Here is a 17,646-nt window from a genome sequence, read left to right on the forward strand (position 1 = left end):
ATTCAGCTTGATACAAACATTAACATGTGCATATACTATGCCAGCTTTAGAAGGGAAGGAGAAAAACATGCTGTAAGCAAGAGGCCAAGTAAAACTGCTTTTTCTCCCACGTGTCTTGCTTAGACCTACCTAGTCAAAGCCCTCACCCATCTACCACGATCATACACAATTGCTATGGGTCTCATTTTTTCTTGGCTGGGAGCCTTGTACACCAACTACTTCAGCCCATGGCATACCATTGCAGTGACTGGAGGCTTCCTTGGAGATGTGGCAGCAGCAGCACAGAGCACAGACATGCTTTTCCCAGAGTGGTGTGTGACTCCGAAAGCTGCCAAGAGCAAAATGAATGCTCATGTCCTGTGCCAAAGACTCATTTAAAAAATGGTGTTAAAAAGAGAAAGGGCTCAGTGAAATATCTGAAGGTATTTATCTTCCTCTCTCACCCGGTGGAACTTTTTTGTTTGGTTGGGTTTTTTATGAAGTCAAGTGTGCTACGCATGATGGAAAGCAGCCTGCAGGAAGAAGAACACATCTGCAAAATCCTTGCAGCGCTCAGACAGTGAGTTTTAACTCCAACCAATAACACTTGACAAGAAAAAAGATCTCATGGAGTACAAAAATATGCTCCCTTGCCAGCTCGGAGCAGTTTGTATGAAAACACCTGGTACCCGATGATCATCTGCAGCTTGGAAACCATCATCTAGCTTCAATTCCTGTCTTTGGTATCAAACCAAAACACGTTGCTGCTTGGGAGTCAGATGGCTGTTCCCTCTCCTGACTGGTTTCTCTCAATATTTGGACTTTTTTACAGATGAAAACATATCAGAGTGTAAGAAGCTGAACAGATGGAGCTACCAAGTTAAAAAGGAGGTTTTCCAAGGATGTTTAAAGAAGAAAATTGTAATGTTGTGTTTCTGGAGGAAACTCATTTATCATGATCGCTCCATATAAACTGAAGCAGAAAGTCCTGTCTTTCTCTATTTTCCTACCTCCACAGACACAGGCAAAACAATTTGTGAAAGATTTCCAGTGGTTATTAAGTGCTTTAAGCGGGATGAACAGAGTTTATTTCACTTTGCTATTGATAATTATGGTATCGTGACCCTATAATTAAGGTCCTGTCAGCTTTTCCATGCCAAGCCTCATTCAAGGGATTAAATCAGCCGTTTGAAACTGCAGGAGGTCAAAGCTCACCACTGCAGTTTTCAACCTGGAGACCTTTTTTTCCCTTCAAACGTGTATATTGATGAGCCCGTTTCTTTCCCTCTACAGTTGCAAGGAAAAAGATGTTCTACACTTTTGGAAGGGATACAGAAATGCTGTGTCATTGCAGATCAGTGCAAGACCTGCTGCAATGAGAAAACACTGCCACAGGCTCCTGAAAGAGAAGAGAGGAATTTCTGACCATGGTGCTGATTCCAGGAACACAGAAACACCCATTATCAGGCTGACAGCGGAAAAGAAAGATACTGCAGCTCAGTTCCAAACACTGTCTCAAGACTTACTTAAAAGAATTATAAAGCTTTTATGCGGGCAAATCCCCCCAGTCTCCTGGAGTTTTATTGCTCAGGCCATGCCAACTAGCCCCATGAACAACTGTATAAATATTAGCATAAAAATACAGTTCTCTGCCATGTGATTTGCACCTGGATTTTACATCTCATTCAGTTCATTTTACTGAGCTTAATGATGCAAAGCAAACTTTCCACAAGCTCCCCCTCTCTCTTCATCTTAGTGATCCCTGTTGTTGTGTACGTGTAAGAATGAGATGGGATTGCGCTGTTAAGTTTTGCATTTAAGGAGTATGGTAGCTCTGACTACCTCTGAGAATATGAATGTCTTTCACATCTCCAAAAGAAAAGACTTGGCCATAAATCTGTGATTATCAGAACAGTTTGATTTTACTGAATTAAAATCTTTACAGGTAAATTAGTATTTTTGCAAAAACCAGTTAACGATGGTTTGGTCAGCTAACTTAGACGGGAAGCCCATCTATTTTGCCTATAGGGCTGTACCTGGGAAAAAACTGCAAAGCTCTTACCCCAGTGACAGGCCTTTGTAACAAATATTGACATTAAAATTAAGATCATTACTGCTTAAACAAATGGCCATATCTATGCAACAAATTTAAGTATGTTCTAATTATTATGTCAATGGCTGCCACTGGCTCCTCAACATCATTGCTTTTTATTGTCTTGGGGAAATAGAGGGGAACACACTGACAGACATCTCCTTTCCTTCCCTCAAGAATCATTTTCTTGTCAATGCAGAAAAAGATATGAGTCTAAAGATGAGAATCTTCTATTCCTTGGTAATCAATAATTTCTCTCTTAAGTGACTTTATCTGTGTATCTAGTTGCTCCCTGAAAATGCCAATGGAGTCCCAGACATTACACAAATGTGTTGCTATTGATGTAGTCCAACTACGACGAATAGGTCAGATCAGTGCCATTTGGTATTTCCGAATATGAAACAAAGAAGGTCACAAGCAATTCATGTATGTTGCTCTTTAAGGATATGAATTAAGGTGAGAGAGTAGAAAAATTTGTATGTTCTGGGAGCAGACTGGAATGAACTTGGTCTTTAAGAGGAATTTATTGTATTTTCAGAGATGGTCCCCAGGTGCTTCTCCCTTCTTTCACACCAAGCTTTCCATGCTGTTGCAGATAGGGAATTACAAAACATATTCCTCTATTTGATTTGAATTTATCTGTTGAAAGTAACAAAAAAACCCTCCAGGAAATGCAAGTCCTTCTTTCTGGAAACAGGCTCCTACTGCTTAGCCTAAAGTAAACAAGCTCTGACAGTGCTCATCATTTCTCTTTAACTAGATCTAAAAATATGAAGATTGATGTTTATTATTGGGCTACTGGACATCTGTAGCCTAATGAATAAAGAAAGATATACAAAAGAAGACACTGATAAGGAATTTAATATACTGAATATTATTTTAAGAAAAGTTATTGTATTTTGTTCTGCATGGCTTTCTCCGACTGGGAAGAAGTAAAAAAGGAATTAATGTAAATGATTGTGATCTGTTTTTTCTTTAAATCTAGAATTTTTTTCAAGAAACCCATACTCCTCCTTCACTCCACTCCACAGAGTTGTTAGCAACAATTCTAATAAACTATGACAATATGGTAAAAGGTTGAAATGTATTTTTTTGATAGGAAGTCCAGAGACATCTTCAAATGTCAAGTCCCTCTTTCTTGTGCCAGCAAGGCTGGAATGAAAGATTTTATATCTCTACCATGATATTTTTCCAACTGCATGGCCCAACTAGCCTTGTTCCCATTCCTCCCCACATCTGCTCATACTCCAACCAGATTCAGTGTGATCAAACAGTGGATATTAACATCCATAGTCTTTAAATTCAGAATAGAGGCCTTGGTTTTTGCTTGAACCCTATCTGCTACACTGTTTGAGGGTCTACTTTACTGGCATTATTTCTAATTTATGCTTCCAAAAATGTGATAAGAATTAAGCCTTTCAGTTCAGGTTTGGTAATGTCCCATCCTCCCTTTCAAAATCTTTATCCTTGGGTATTCCCAAGACAAATAAGGGTATTCCAGTTAAAGTGGTTTTGAACTCTGTTCTTAACAAAGTCATCTTTCTCACAAGCAGACCTCCATAGCCTCAACCACTAGAGACACCACGCACAGCAGTGCCCATGTTGAATAGTCCCAAGAAAGGAGACAAGAAAGAATTAGGAGAGCCCAGGGGTTTTGGAGGACTTGCTGCATTAGGAAACAGACCTGGCAAGGGAGCTGCAGCAATTCAGCTCCCTGACCTTTAGCTGAATTTTTCTCAGCGACTGAAATTATTAACAGCCTGACTGAGCAGCTTTCCATGGCATGGGAAACTGGTTCATAAGGACATTTTTGCTTTCTACAAGAGAAAATGTCTCTGTATCCGGGGGATTAGAAATCCCAGTATGACTAAGACTGGAGGCTATAATTGTACATGCCTATATGAGCTCATATTACCTCTACGATGCGGCAGAGATTCAGAGGAGTGTATCAGATGCATGTTTTGTTCCACATGGGGAGTTTGATTTGAACTGGAACTCCTCTAACAGGTTCTTAGGCTCATATGACCAAGCTAACCTGCTATCTGCATCAGTGGCATTAGTTCTTGACATGTTTTAATGCTTTTTTAAATAAAATGTAAATTCTTCTATAGACTTCTGATGAGGGTTTTGACCAAGGGAAGCATCTGTTTGTCATTATATTGATCCATTTATTTCAGCATAGAGTTAAAGGCAGAGAGATACTGACTTGAAAGAGGCTAAGGGAGCTGAAAAAGTTAGCTTAAAAGAAATAATTAAATCTATCTCTAAATAACGCTCCTCCTCAGGAGAGGTAAAAGTGGTTTTCCCGTTTGAGAGAGGGGGTAAGTGAGATGAAGGAGACATGACTTGTCCCCAGAGATGCAGGATGTGATAACAAAATGCTGAGTTAATACTTGCATTTCTAGATGATCTTAAGGTCCTTTTCAACCTTAACCTTTCTATGATTCTACGATTCTACTTCAGTAGGAGGGCTACAGAACATTACTGAAAGGTGAACGGATTTCCTGGGATATCATCTGTTTAGGATAACTCAGGAACTCATGCTATCAGGGTTTTGCAAAAAGGAAGCAAATTACTATGGATAATAAAATCTCTTTCTTCCTCAGAGCATACTCTGCATACTCTAGTCAGGAGGCAGGTTTACAGGTAACACCAATTAATAAAATACACACATTATACAAGAACTTTATGTCAATATCAAATACTGAACTCTGTTTTGGGATGTAGAGAGACATATGTTTTGCAGATGAGCAATTTAGAGTACAGAAGGAAGCTTACACACCAGTCAGAAAAGCTATGTGATTTCAACCTGTCAAGACCATTCAGCACTTTGTAAGATGACATAAGGCCATATCAAAGTCAGAGTTAAATGATTTGTCTAAGTTCACCTTGCCATTTGCTGCAGTGCTGCAGAATGAACTTAGTTACTGTTGCTCTCTACCTCCTGCTGCAAGAAATGAACATGACTGCAAATCAAGGTTAAAATGAATTGCAAAATGATTCCCTCATTATTCAGTTCTCCCTTTCAGAAAAGAATAGATGCAGATTGGTACTGTATAAAATTCCTCCAAATCACATGGGTTTTTAGTCCCCAACTCTAGCTCATAAACAGATCTCCTGGTTCTCAGACTCACCTTGGCCCCAGAGCGTGATGCACTGCTGCTCGTGGGTCTGGCATATGCCATTGTAGCAGTAGCCATCCACCCTTTGGCACGCATGCCCGTCGTGCAGGTACACGTTAGCTGGGCAGTGAGGGCTGGCTCCTGTGCAGAACTCTGGCAGGTCACAGGAATTACTTGACTCTCTGCAAGAAATCCCTGCTGGTTTTAACTGCAAAACAAAGAACAACTTTAACTGCGGTACTTCCAATCAATGAGACTTCTGCAGCGGTATAACCCATGCAGCACATGAACAGCTTTTTCCACTGGCTCTGCACCAACTGACCACAGAGGACAGTATAAGGATTATGCAGCAATCTAAATACATCTATTTGACACATGTTGTGAAGGGTTTGGCTGGAAGGAGGGCCAAACTGAAGTTGCAGCTGCAAACAGTGCTCACATGGCTCAGGTCAGAAGGTAAACCCAGGGTTTTGTTCATTTTCAAATAGGAACCAAAGTTTTCAGCACGTCTCCTTCAATCATATCTAAACATACGGGCACAGAGACATTTTGGGCTGTACTGCCAAGGATGTTCTATAGCAAAAAAAGACCAAAAAAGTCAGAGCAGAAACCTTTTTATCCCTATGGCTGTAACAACGCTGCAGTGACCAGGGCAGCCAGATGACCATATAACCTTATGTTATGTCTTATGTTATGGCTCATGAAGCCACCAGCCCACTTCACTCTGGATTCAGCTTCCTGGGGCGGAGGTGCATTTCCTCATGGACATGTCACTCTGTCATGGGCATCAAGATAGTCTTCAACTTAATAATACAATTAGTCCATGTAACTGTTCCTGTCTGTCCTATTTCCCTGGATAACTACATTATTTCAGAGCTGAAGGCAACCAGTAGGCAATGGTGGTTTGTGCCAATCTGAACATTCACTTATCAACAACAACCACAAAAGATGGGTGTGCTCTGGGAGCAGCATTGAATTTTAACTGCATCACCACAGCACCTTTGGTTAAAAGGCAGAAAGATATAAAGATTGATTTTGCTAAAAAGCATTTGCTGTCTGTTTTGGTAGCTTGCTGCTACTGAGCTTTTAGGCAGATGGTTGCCACTGACACAATGGAAACATGCTGAATGCTTTATTAGCCCATATGCAGGAGATGGGCTGAGAATTCAAGAAGGTAAACGCCTGCAGCAAGTTAGCTTTTATAGTATGTTAGGACTCCACAAGAGCTGATGATCTGCCATTAAAAATGCGTATGCTGTTGACAGAATTAATATTTTAAGAGTCTTCCCCAAAAGAGTGTCTGGCATTTACTGACTGCTCACTAGAGCACAACATGAAAAGCATGACAGAAAACCAAAGCATACAAAAGTTCATGGAAAAGAAGAGGTTTTGCATGAGCAGGTGAAGTGGCTACAAACAGCAGACACCATTACAAGAGTCTGTTGATCTACTCCTTCAATAACTGTTACAACTTGAGAAGTGTTTTAATTGCTTACAAGAAATGCAAGTGTCTTAATGCTTAATGATGCCGATTTGCTTGTTCTCCATCCTTGCTTACTGCTCTGCAGTTGGGAAGATTATGGAATTCTGCCCGCCCCATACAGATAAGAAAGATTTCTGCTGGTTCACCTGGCAGTCTTCGCAGCAAAGTCCATGTGCACACACTGCTCCCGGTTTCAAAGTACAGGTAGTTGCATTACAGCACCGGTTTGTACATTCCTAGATGGAGGATAAATTTAGAGCAGACAACTTTGAGTCACAATGAGCTGTAAATCAAGAGGCTGCCTATAGCTCCGCCAAGAAAAGCAAAGCATGAAATAATGAATTATGCATGAAAGTCTATAACTTGATCCAAACAATCTTGTCTGTCCTTAGCTTCAACAAGCACAATAATTGTAGTAAACCCAGAGCAGCCGTTAAGGAAGGCTGGTTTATTCTAGCTACAGATCTAATCCCAAATACCACAAACAACTCAAGTATGCTGATACCAATCCTGATACAGTAGATTGGTGTTTTATTTCCACAAATATCAGTGGAATGATTCCATTGCCCCCAGTGAGGATCCAGGACCTATGTTGCAGTTACTGAGCATCACGACTACAGCTCTCTGTTCTGTGATAGCTGCTCACCAGACTTCTGTATTGCATGGGGACTGGTAGCTGCCACAAAAAGAGATGATGACACTACTCCATGTAATCTCTTATCAGAGTATGCCAGTAATAGAGCTTTAAGAAATAAAATGAGTACGAATTGCATTCTCACTCACTGATACATCCCAATTTCACACTTATGGATTAGATGGTAGCATGTGTGGGCTTTTGCAAACTTTTTTCTCAGTAGAACGAGCTAGTAAGAAAATAATGGATTTGTTTTTCCAAGATTATGCTCACAAGCTGCAAGTTACATCAGCTGCGCTGGAATCTCATCTCTTTCTAACAAAAATAGCAGCAGATAAAATTGCTCTTCAGCTGTGTTAAGTCAGTTTGACTTAACAAGGGATCACTAACAATATAGGGAACACAGGAGAAATAAGTGGGTTAGAATGATGTTCACAGCCTCTTGTTACTTTATTGGCTTTTGCAAAGCTTTCCAACTAGAAGAGAAGGCTACCACTGCACTCACAAATAAAGAGCAAAACGATTCTTAGCATTTCACTGTGTTCTTAGATAACATCTGCCTGAATACACAAAGCTAACTGCGCTGCTCTGAAGCAGTGGAACAACTTCCTGCACCTATTTTTGATCATGCCGGAAGGCAGCAGGCTACACAAGTATTTCTGTACAGCTGCTGTGTTTAAGAAGCAATGTTCCTCTGCACAGAAGCACAGTTTATGAATTCACCTCAGTGGCAATGTGAGAGTGGAGAAAAGCAATGTCAGTCCAACTAATGTACTTCTGACACAGTCAGCCCCTGTACCCTATCATCTAGCCCTACACCAGCCAGCCATGGAGAGTGATCGGCATTCCACAGGCAGATTGGGATAAAGACACAGCTCTTTGAATGATGTTACTGCAGCCTCTGAAATTTCCAATCGCTCACTCACTTATTACCCATTGTAGGGAATGAGCTCGGTAAAAGGTTTTTGTGCCCGGCCTATTAAATTGTCAGGAATGGTTTTAATATAAACAGGGAAGCAAACAGAAAAAGCTCATAAGGCTTTTGCAGGCTGGAGGCTGACACCTGAAAGTACTGCTGTGTTGCAGTTTATTATTATTAGTTATTATTGGTAACCACAGCGATGATGGGAGTGGGTTTCTTGGTGTAGGTCTCCTGGGCTCATCAGAGCATCTCAAACAGACTAACACAACGTTAATTCAAGCATCACCTAAAAAATGCCAGGTACACCTCGTTTTCACCCCATCTTATCTAAGAACACAAGACAGACCACATTGGGTCAGCCTATAACCCTTCTAGCCTTGTGTCCCCCTGAAAGCAGCCAGCAGAAGATGCTGAAGAACAAGAATGTGAACACACATACATGATACCTTCCTAGTCTGGCTTTCCTTGGCTCCACAGGCATTTTTAGCACCTGTAACATTCAGTGGAAAGGAACTGGCACACAGTCTGGCGAGCAGCTCCTTCTGCTTGTTTGAAACCTGCCATTTTCTACCTTCGTTTGCACAGTTCCTGTTGGGGGCAATCTCTCCTTACTCGCTCTTTCCATTTTACTCATGATTTTATCAGCTTCTATTGCTTTTCCCTTCATTTTCTTCCTTTTCAAGCCAGAGCCACTCCAAAACTTTCAACCACCTTATTGCTTTTCTTTCAGCCTTTTTCATTCTGCTTTATCCTTCCTGAGATCAGGGAGGGGTAGGAAAAAACTGCACATGCAGTTTCAGATGCAGCCCAGTGCAGATTTATAGAGGTCTACTGGTTCTTTGTTTTGTTTTCCTATTTCTTTCCTAGTAATTTCTAACAGCCTATTTACCTTTTAGACCACTCTTAAGCAGTGAGCTGACATTTTCATGAGACTATTTATTGCAATACAAAGTCTTGTTCCTCTATGGTCAGAGCCAGCTCAGAGTCCATCATCTTATATGTGATGTTTGGAATGCGCATCACTCCGCACTGAATCCCATTTGTCATCTTAATGCCCAGTCCAGCTGCCTCAGAAAGTTCTGCTGCAGTTCTTCACAGCCAGCTCTCGCCTCTACCAACCTAACTAATATCATCAACAAATTCGAGTCTATTCCTCTTCCCAGGCTGTTTATGAATAGGCTGAATTGCGAAGTCCCCAGGACACATCTCACGGATACATCACAGCAAATCTTCCACTGCATGAAATGGGTGTCTTACACCTGATTGTATTTCCTTTCTTTTAACCCAATTTTTGCCCATGCAATATTCTTTCATCCTACAGCTGCCTAGTGTCCTAAAGAGGCTTTGGTGAAAGGTTTTGGTCTAAAGCCTCTCTGAACTCCTAACAGGCTGCACTAACAGTGTCAGCCCTATCCATCCGCTTGTTAAGTCCTTCAGAGCACTGTGATAGGTTTGTAAGACAAGATTTCCTGGCACAAAAGCTGTATTGACTCACCCCTGGCATGTCACAGCTGTTCAGGCACTAGCTCTTAATTACATTTGGAAGTAATTTGTCTGACTTCTGATTTACCAATTTGTACTTTTCTGGTCCCCCTTGCAGCCCACTATAAGATTAGCCACATCTGTCACCTTTCACTTCTCAGGGACCAAGGAATTGTTTTCTTCTCTTTCTCCTATCTTTCTATTAACCCTCCTTCCACAGACACTGTAGCGCATCAGACGTTTCTGGTAATATGATCTAAAATGAAGCTGGATCTTAATTGGTAATATCATCCTGAGCAGGTCTTACACTCTTGGCCTCGTGGTGAGCATGCTGGCATCATTATACTCAAGGAGATGACCAGAGGTTGATGAATATGAGACCATATAGTGTGGATGGAGGTGATCAAACAGTCCCTACTTCATTAGCATCCCTAGTTGACTTAAGGGTGGGAGGTGTGCTACACTTATGACCCTCCACGCTCATAAATCCATTGCTGTCCTACCACTAAGGAGCACAGACCTCAACAAAAGGCTAATATTTTACTTAGAGTAAAGGAGAAAGATCCCTACCAACACCCTACATCTACATATTCAGACTGATATTTCATAGAATCCTAGAATGGTTTGGGTTGGAAGGGACTTTAAAGCTCCTCCAGTTCCAACTCCCTGCCATGGGCAGAGATACCTTCCACTAGACCAGGTTGCTCAAAGCCCCATCCAGCCTGGCCTTTGTCTCCTCCTACTTTCAGAAGATGTTCTCTTCGACTTGCCATGGTCTTGCTCCACAGGACACAGACATCTGTCCTCTTGCTGTTTCTGGCTCTGGACATAACTCTGCATTACTGTCACATTCTTTGTGGCTCTGCTCAGCGTCCCAGCCTGGCTTTATTTCTGGTCATTCTAGCATGACAGCCCTCACTGGTGTTACTAATGACTTGCAAATAGCTATATCCAAACATCTCACTTCTGTCCTTTTTTCTATTCTCTTCAACTCTGCCTGTCCAGTGTTTTATCCCCACTTGAATGATGAATCCAAGTTAAATATCAAGAGAGGAAGGTTTACCATCAGAGATCTCCATTTAAATAAGCAGCAAAGCTCCCTTGACTGTATCATGGAACCAGAGATTCATTTACAGACCATTCCATGTCTTTCTTCCTTCCCTGTATGTGGTATTCTCATCATCCCAGTCACACCATGAGGTCTGACGCCATTTTTAGGAGAAAATATTGCTAATTCTTCTGTTCTGATACAAGGTATTTAATTCGGATCACTGATAAAATACAACTAGCATGCCTTATTGTACAGCTTTCCATGCCATCAAATACTGCAACACTATTGACAAAACTCAGCTGGTATAAATGACTGGGCACTGAATTATTAACTAATCTTATTGGGTTTCTGGTACCACTCAGAATATAGCAGTAAATTCCACATTAATTCTAATTGGGCCCAACCTGCAGTTTTCCAGTATAAGTAAAAAGGAAAAACAAAGAAAGAAGAGGCAAATCAAGTCAGTGCTTGCTGATGTTAAGTGGCTTTGACTTGAAAAGGTATCGCTAGCATTCAAAAATGAAAAAGAGAAAGATAACTGGGTTAGAAAGACATTTGCAAGCTGCTTGCACTCTATTGACTTTAAACAAGATAAGCCTGCTTCCTCCAACCTTGTTACCCTGAAGAATGAGTGAACTGTCAGGAAATCCTTATGGCTTGTGTAAATCCAATACACTGCATAGTAAGGCTACAGCAATATCTCACTGTTTTAACTGCCTTGATCTATTTTGTCTGCAGAACCATATTTATCACAGGAAACAAATCCTCATCTACTGGTGTATTTAATTCAGATCATCTGAGAGAAGTTCAATATAGCCAATAAGCATGGGATGCCAAAGGGATAAGGATGTCAGCTCAGACATTATTTGAACCCCCAGGTTTTGCCTATCACCTCCTGATCTGAGTGGTCTTCTGACACATTCACTAAACTAAATGAGACAATCTCTGAAATAGTAGCAACCTTTTGGGGAGGTGGCAAATACTATTTCTCTTAGTAAGTTAACCAGCTGACAGCAAAGAAAAATCTCATAACGAAAAAGTGAAAGGTCTTGGACCTAAAAACTGAAGCTGACTGCAGTGAAAAAATACTTAGCTAATAGTAAGACTTATACAAATATTTATATTAATTATATGAGTGGCTTCACACAGATGGAAACAAACCTTCAATTATATCTTGGATGGGGCTTGGAGCAACCTGCTCTAGTGGAAGGTGTCCCTGCCTGAGGCAGGGGGTTAGAACTAGATGAGCTTTAAGGCCCCTTCCAACCCAAACCATTCTAGGATTCTACGAAATATCAATCTGAATATGTAGGTGGTTGGTAGGGATATTTCTCCATTCTATGATTCTATGAAATTTATCTTGAGTTTTGCTTCGTAGCTACTACTTAAAAGAATTTCTGTTGTTAGTAACATGACACTTAGTAATGGATAGTCTGTTGGAGAAGCCATGAGACTTTGTTCTCCAGTGGAGAATCAAGCACATTATTAACTAAAGCCCTGCCTGAACTTTAGCAACTCAAATGCAAGCCAAGCAGAAAATCCCTGCATTTCTGAGGACTCTAAGGTTTAAGCTGATAAGACAGAAGCAGAGAAGGGAGAATTTTGGTTTACACCAAATAGTGTTAAACATGCCAAACCAATTCTTTACTGCTAAAAACCTGCAGACAGGAGGTGAGCAGGAATTCTCAGATGGTGTCTTACATCAGGCTCCCCGCAGTCGCACTCCTCTCCATCTTCCACGTAGCCATTCCCACACTTCTGTCCACCAAAGGACTCCTTGACTTCAGGCAAGTTAAACAGACACATTCCCACTCCTTTTTCCAGGCTGTTTTCCAGGTCCTTTCTACTGCAGCTACTGAATACCATGGGAAATGGATAGCTAGAAGAAAAATACACAGAGATAAAAAGAAAGGTAGTATTATCAGATGAAAACATCTCTCTCCTGTCACACTGGTGACCTTTGAGCACATCTGTGCACTAACAAGAAGATTGTGTTGATTTTTTTAATCCTTCAACATAGGATTGAGATATAACAATTTGCCGTAAAATTGAGCCAAAGACCTTTATAATAATTTCTGACTATGAGTAAGGGAATTTCCATCTTTTTTTGCACTTAAATTTGTAGCTGCTGTTGAGGACTGGAAGTATTCACATTTGGAATTCCTTCTCCCTCTTTTGCATAAATAGCTGTAACGCAAGTTTTGATCATGAGCCTAAAGAAATGCTGGGCTTGCAAGGAGGATGCCTGCATTTACAGGACTGCAGAACATCCTAATCCTGCTTGAAAAATTCAGCTTCAAATGGCAAATTCATTCATCTCGCGCTGCAGTACGGCAAAATCCCTGCTCTTTTCAGGGAAAAAAAAAAAGAAGAGAAAACCCACCATGTTACTTGATAAGACCCTGCTTCTGCAATTTATCAAAGTCAAGCTTGGGAACTGCATGACTAAAGCAAATACAGTTCTTATTTTAAATCAGGATGACTGTAAAGACACAAATGAAAATACCATATTTTAAATTCATATTCTGAGAGCAGGATTTGGCCCTGCTGTGCAGGCACCGAGTGGCTTTGGTTTCTTTTGCAAAACAAATGGACAATGTTAGCAAAATGATCTGATATAGTACAAATATCACCAGATAATCTGTGTTTTTCTGTTCATAGAATCCCAGACTGGTTTGTGTTGGAAGGGCCCTTAAAGCTCACCCAGTTCCAAGCCCCTGCCATGGGCAGGGACACCTTCCACTTGCTCCAAGCTCCCTCCAACCTGGTCTTGTTGGCAGACTTAATTCCATTCTTACCAATAGATGTGTTCAGACTGACTCTTAGATACGACACAAAGTGACCTGGATCTGGCCATCAGCCTCATGTCCTAAACCCTCTTTGCACTGAGATGTGCACATGGTTACGATGAACCTGTATCACAATCAAGTGATACAGATCATAAAACAGCATCTCCCCTAAGACTCAGTACCTTGGTCACTGCCGCTCCGTGGTCCAGCAGTAATTCAACATTATGGCAGCACAGGAAGCCAACCTGATAATGACTGGACTTTATTCACTGAATGCTTTATATCATTCATGTGCTATTAGAGCATAATCTTTATGGACAAGTAAGAGAATAGAAGGAAGTTCTGCACTGCTGAACTTCAGACTTCGATTAATCTACTGTTGTTCTTAATATCCCGAAATGAAATCTTGCTTTGTGAATGATGATGCCTGTAGGTATCAGAAAGGAATCACTTCCATTAAAAAAAAAAGAGAAATGTTTGACAATCACAAATGCAATAGAACTTCCTGTGCTGACATAAGGAGGTTAATTAGGATCTCCTAGAAAGGTTATGGATACCTTACAGAAGAGAATTTATTTGGTGCCTATTTAAAATTACCTCTTACAGATTCTTTTGCGATAAAACAGCCAGCTCATTGGAAAAGAACACAAACATGACTCTGAAGAGAATAATTTCTGTGTATCACTGTAGGGCTTGTCTAGTTAAACTAAACAGTTTTGTGATTCACTGACATATGACTTCAGAAAGTTAATAGGCATCTCCACTTAAAAAGCTGATTTCTGGAAGATATCAATGTTTAGGCAAAATGACAGAGTCTAAGATAAATAAATAAATTTCAGAATGGCATGAGGTAGGAGTCAGGCTGCTAACTGCAGCTCTGGGCCCCAGGGGAAAACAGGGAGGGTACTTGAGGTAATGGAACAGAAAATAGAGGCATTTAGGAAACCTCCTACTGACCATTTTATATTGAGTAATTGGAGATGTTCTGAACTGGACACCACAAACTCATGTCCTGCTCTTAGTCAGACTGGAAAAAAACCAACCCACAAAATCTTGTCTACATGACTATGAACAAGCAGATGGATGCACACTACTATCAAACACCAGGAAAAAGCAAGAAATCCAGAGACATCTGACTGATAAACCCTGCACAAAATATGTGAGTGCTTGATCAGACATGATACCCATATCAAAGTATGAATAAATGAATACTGCATCATCCAGGCAAGACCCTTCACTTCAGTGACACAGATTTACTTTGATATCCACCGAGATGAGACAGGGAGACATACATACCTCACACAGACTGAAATCAATTCAGGAGCACACTTAATGCATTTTTTCCTGTGCCACATGTCTCAGCCACACATGGATCATAAGAATAGCTCACCAGTCAAAACTGTCAATATTTTAGGGTGTTTCTTTGTATCCATGAATGCTCAGGGTCATTTGCATGAATGTAGATGTGTCCGTCCCTTACTGGGAGAACTGAGAATCCTTACTCTGTACCAGAGGTGAAATAATGTCATTGTTAATGAATGAGGTTTCTGTTTCCCCCCAGAGGAACTTCAAGCTGTTTCCTATTTTGAACTAAGAAATCCATTCATCTTCTGGCTCTTCCTGCTCTTGACGCCGATTTCCTCAGCTGACATCAGTGCAGCATCTGTTATTCGATGACATTTTATGAAAATACTCTTTCTTTACTAAATAAGCCCCAAATAAAGCAATATAAAACCAGAGATGAACCCAACTAGTGGAAATAGAGCAACTAAAGGGTAACCACACCATGCAAGAGAAGATCCCACATCAGCTGATGCCAGTTGGTATTTCACTGGAAACATAATTGAGGTTTAATATTGTGATATTCTGACACACAACCATTCTTCATCTTTTTTGACAAAGAATAATCCCATGTAACAGCCACTGCATTTGATCATTTTGATTTTAGGTTACATTTTGGCTGTCTTTGCAATTTTAAAGCTGCTTCATCAGAAGCATGAAATCCCTGGCAGATGGGAAGGGAAGCTCTAGATATCGGATGTCAGCAGCATTAGCACAATGTTTAAGTGAATCTGGAGCTTGTGCAAAATGATGAAGTAACGGTCATGTGAAGGAAATTCATTCCTTGCACTACTCTGTTAAAAGGCTTCAGACCTCACCTGGAAGGACTACCTTTGGATGGGAAGACGTAATGAGGTCTCAACAGTAAAGTCAGTCCTTGACACATCTCCACGATTTCAGTTACGTGCTAAACAGGGATATTTGTGCTTTCTGTGGTAACTCACGCACTTATCCTATTGGAAAAACCCTCAGCTAACAGCTTATATAGGCCACTGGAGAAGCTTCCAGAGATAAAAAATTTCATTATCAATCAGTATACTCCATTATCCTTCACTCAAGATATTTTCTTTCACAGACCCTTATTTTTAGGCAGCTGGGAATAGAAACTTTAGTCCAACCTAATTCGTCTTCTAGGATGCTGAGTAGCCCACGTTTTCTACACTGTTCGAATCTGTAGATTTAATACACAATGGATCATTTTGTCAAACCATTCTGGCTGTGGGTACAACTCTACAGAACTCATATTGTGCCCAGCACTACATCAGTCTCTTCAGTGGGTTTACCGCCAGGAAAACAATTTCAGATTCTTTCTACCCCTCTTGAATCCACAGCATTCCTCAGTGTCTCCTTGGTGATTAAAAGATGTGCTTCATCTCAAGCACCGCATATTCCAGTTCCCAGCAAAAATAGCTTTCACTGCTCCTGCAAATCAGAGCTTCACAGTAGTAAGAGGACGCCTGGTAATTGATTCCTTTAGAAGGAGAGTCTAGTCTTGTCCCATTCATTTATATTTCAAGCACTCAAGCTATTCAAATGCCAGTTTCCTTTATGCAGTTTTGCATTTAGCCTGTATTAGATGGCTCCTTTCATTAACTAAGTGAAGTGGCATCATTACTGTGTCAAGTCTCTTTTCAGAATAGAGAATTCTTTGTGCTAGCACCGTGTTACCCAGCATAGGCTTTTTTTTTGCACAAACTATAAAAGTTTATCTCCATCATCTCCATTTCAGAGGCACTCCCCTTCCTAATAGGCTGAATAACAAGAAAGTACAAGCACAGAAACAGAGTCACTGCCCCGGAAAATTATAGTGTTAAGAGAACAGACAGCCAAGGCATCCAGGAGAAAGAGTGGCTACTGATTCATGCAAGGTAATACAGGAGATCAGCTACAGACCTAGCACCAATACCATCACCGAGGCTGGTGTGCCATGATCGCCATCACTGTCTTTCCCACTGTTCTATCTGGAGAATGCCTGGAGGCACACTGCCTTGGGCTGAAGGAGATCTTTGCTCCATTCCAAACCCTACCACTGCATTGCAGCAATACCTTGGGGAAGCCATCTGAAGTGAAACTCCCTTGGTTCTTCCAAACCATGTCTATCTACATCCTTAGGCACCTAAACATTTAGTAACCTGGATCTGCCTCCTCCCTGTTCCTCCACCATAAACCAACATATTTTGCTGTTTCTCAAGAAGCTTTAATGAAGCTGTAACTCCATTAATGCTTCTGGCATTTCTCTATGCATTGTACAGGAGGATAAACTGCAGGTTCACCATATCTTGAAAACTAACATTTTTGTTATTTTGATTATCACTATCCAATCTCGGTGTTTTTTTCTTATTCAAGAACTGTAGGACTTTTATAAAGTAACTGCCTGTTCTCTCTAAAACGTTGGCATATACACACACATACATTATATGTATATATAAATTATATATCTATTTATAGGATCCATTTATTCCAGTTCATGTTGCAACCTGATTATTCAGCATTATGGTAATGTTTATACAGAGCTTTTTACCAAAAGGCCCTGAAGTGTTCTACAATTATTCACTCAATTAAAATGCACAACAGCCCCAAAGAGCTCTATTAAGTATCACCAGGCCTTCCTCCCTGAGGTAATATGATAATTGGAGATTATATTAATTTTAAAAGGGCATTTTGATTTTCTGGAGCATACTTACTGAAACAATTGTTGACTAGCTCATTTCCAAAGGTGCAGAAAACGGGGAATGGTCTTTGTCCAGAATG

General features: G+C 40.7%; 1 protein-coding gene across 1 annotated transcript in view; it reads right to left on the reverse strand.

The window, feature by feature from the left end:
• The window catches only part of ADAM12 (ADAM metallopeptidase domain 12), a 188,089-nt gene that overhangs the window by 21,120 nt on the left and 149,323 nt on the right, over positions 1 to 17,646 (reverse strand). The window contains exons 12-14 of the mRNA XM_030488359.1: positions 12,467 to 12,644; positions 6,823 to 6,912; positions 5,206 to 5,401 (exon numbers count right to left, since the gene is read on the reverse strand). Coding sequence (XP_030344219.1) covers positions 5,206 to 5,401; positions 6,823 to 6,912; positions 12,467 to 12,644 — 464 coding nt within the window. The remainder of the gene's footprint in view (positions 1 to 5,205; positions 5,402 to 6,822; positions 6,913 to 12,466; positions 12,645 to 17,646) is intronic.

This window comes from Strigops habroptila, chromosome 5 (genome assembly GCF_004027225.2).
Source record: "Strigops habroptila isolate Jane chromosome 5, bStrHab1.2.pri, whole genome shotgun sequence".
NCBI lineage: Eukaryota > Metazoa > Chordata > Aves > Psittaciformes > Psittacidae > Strigops > Strigops habroptila.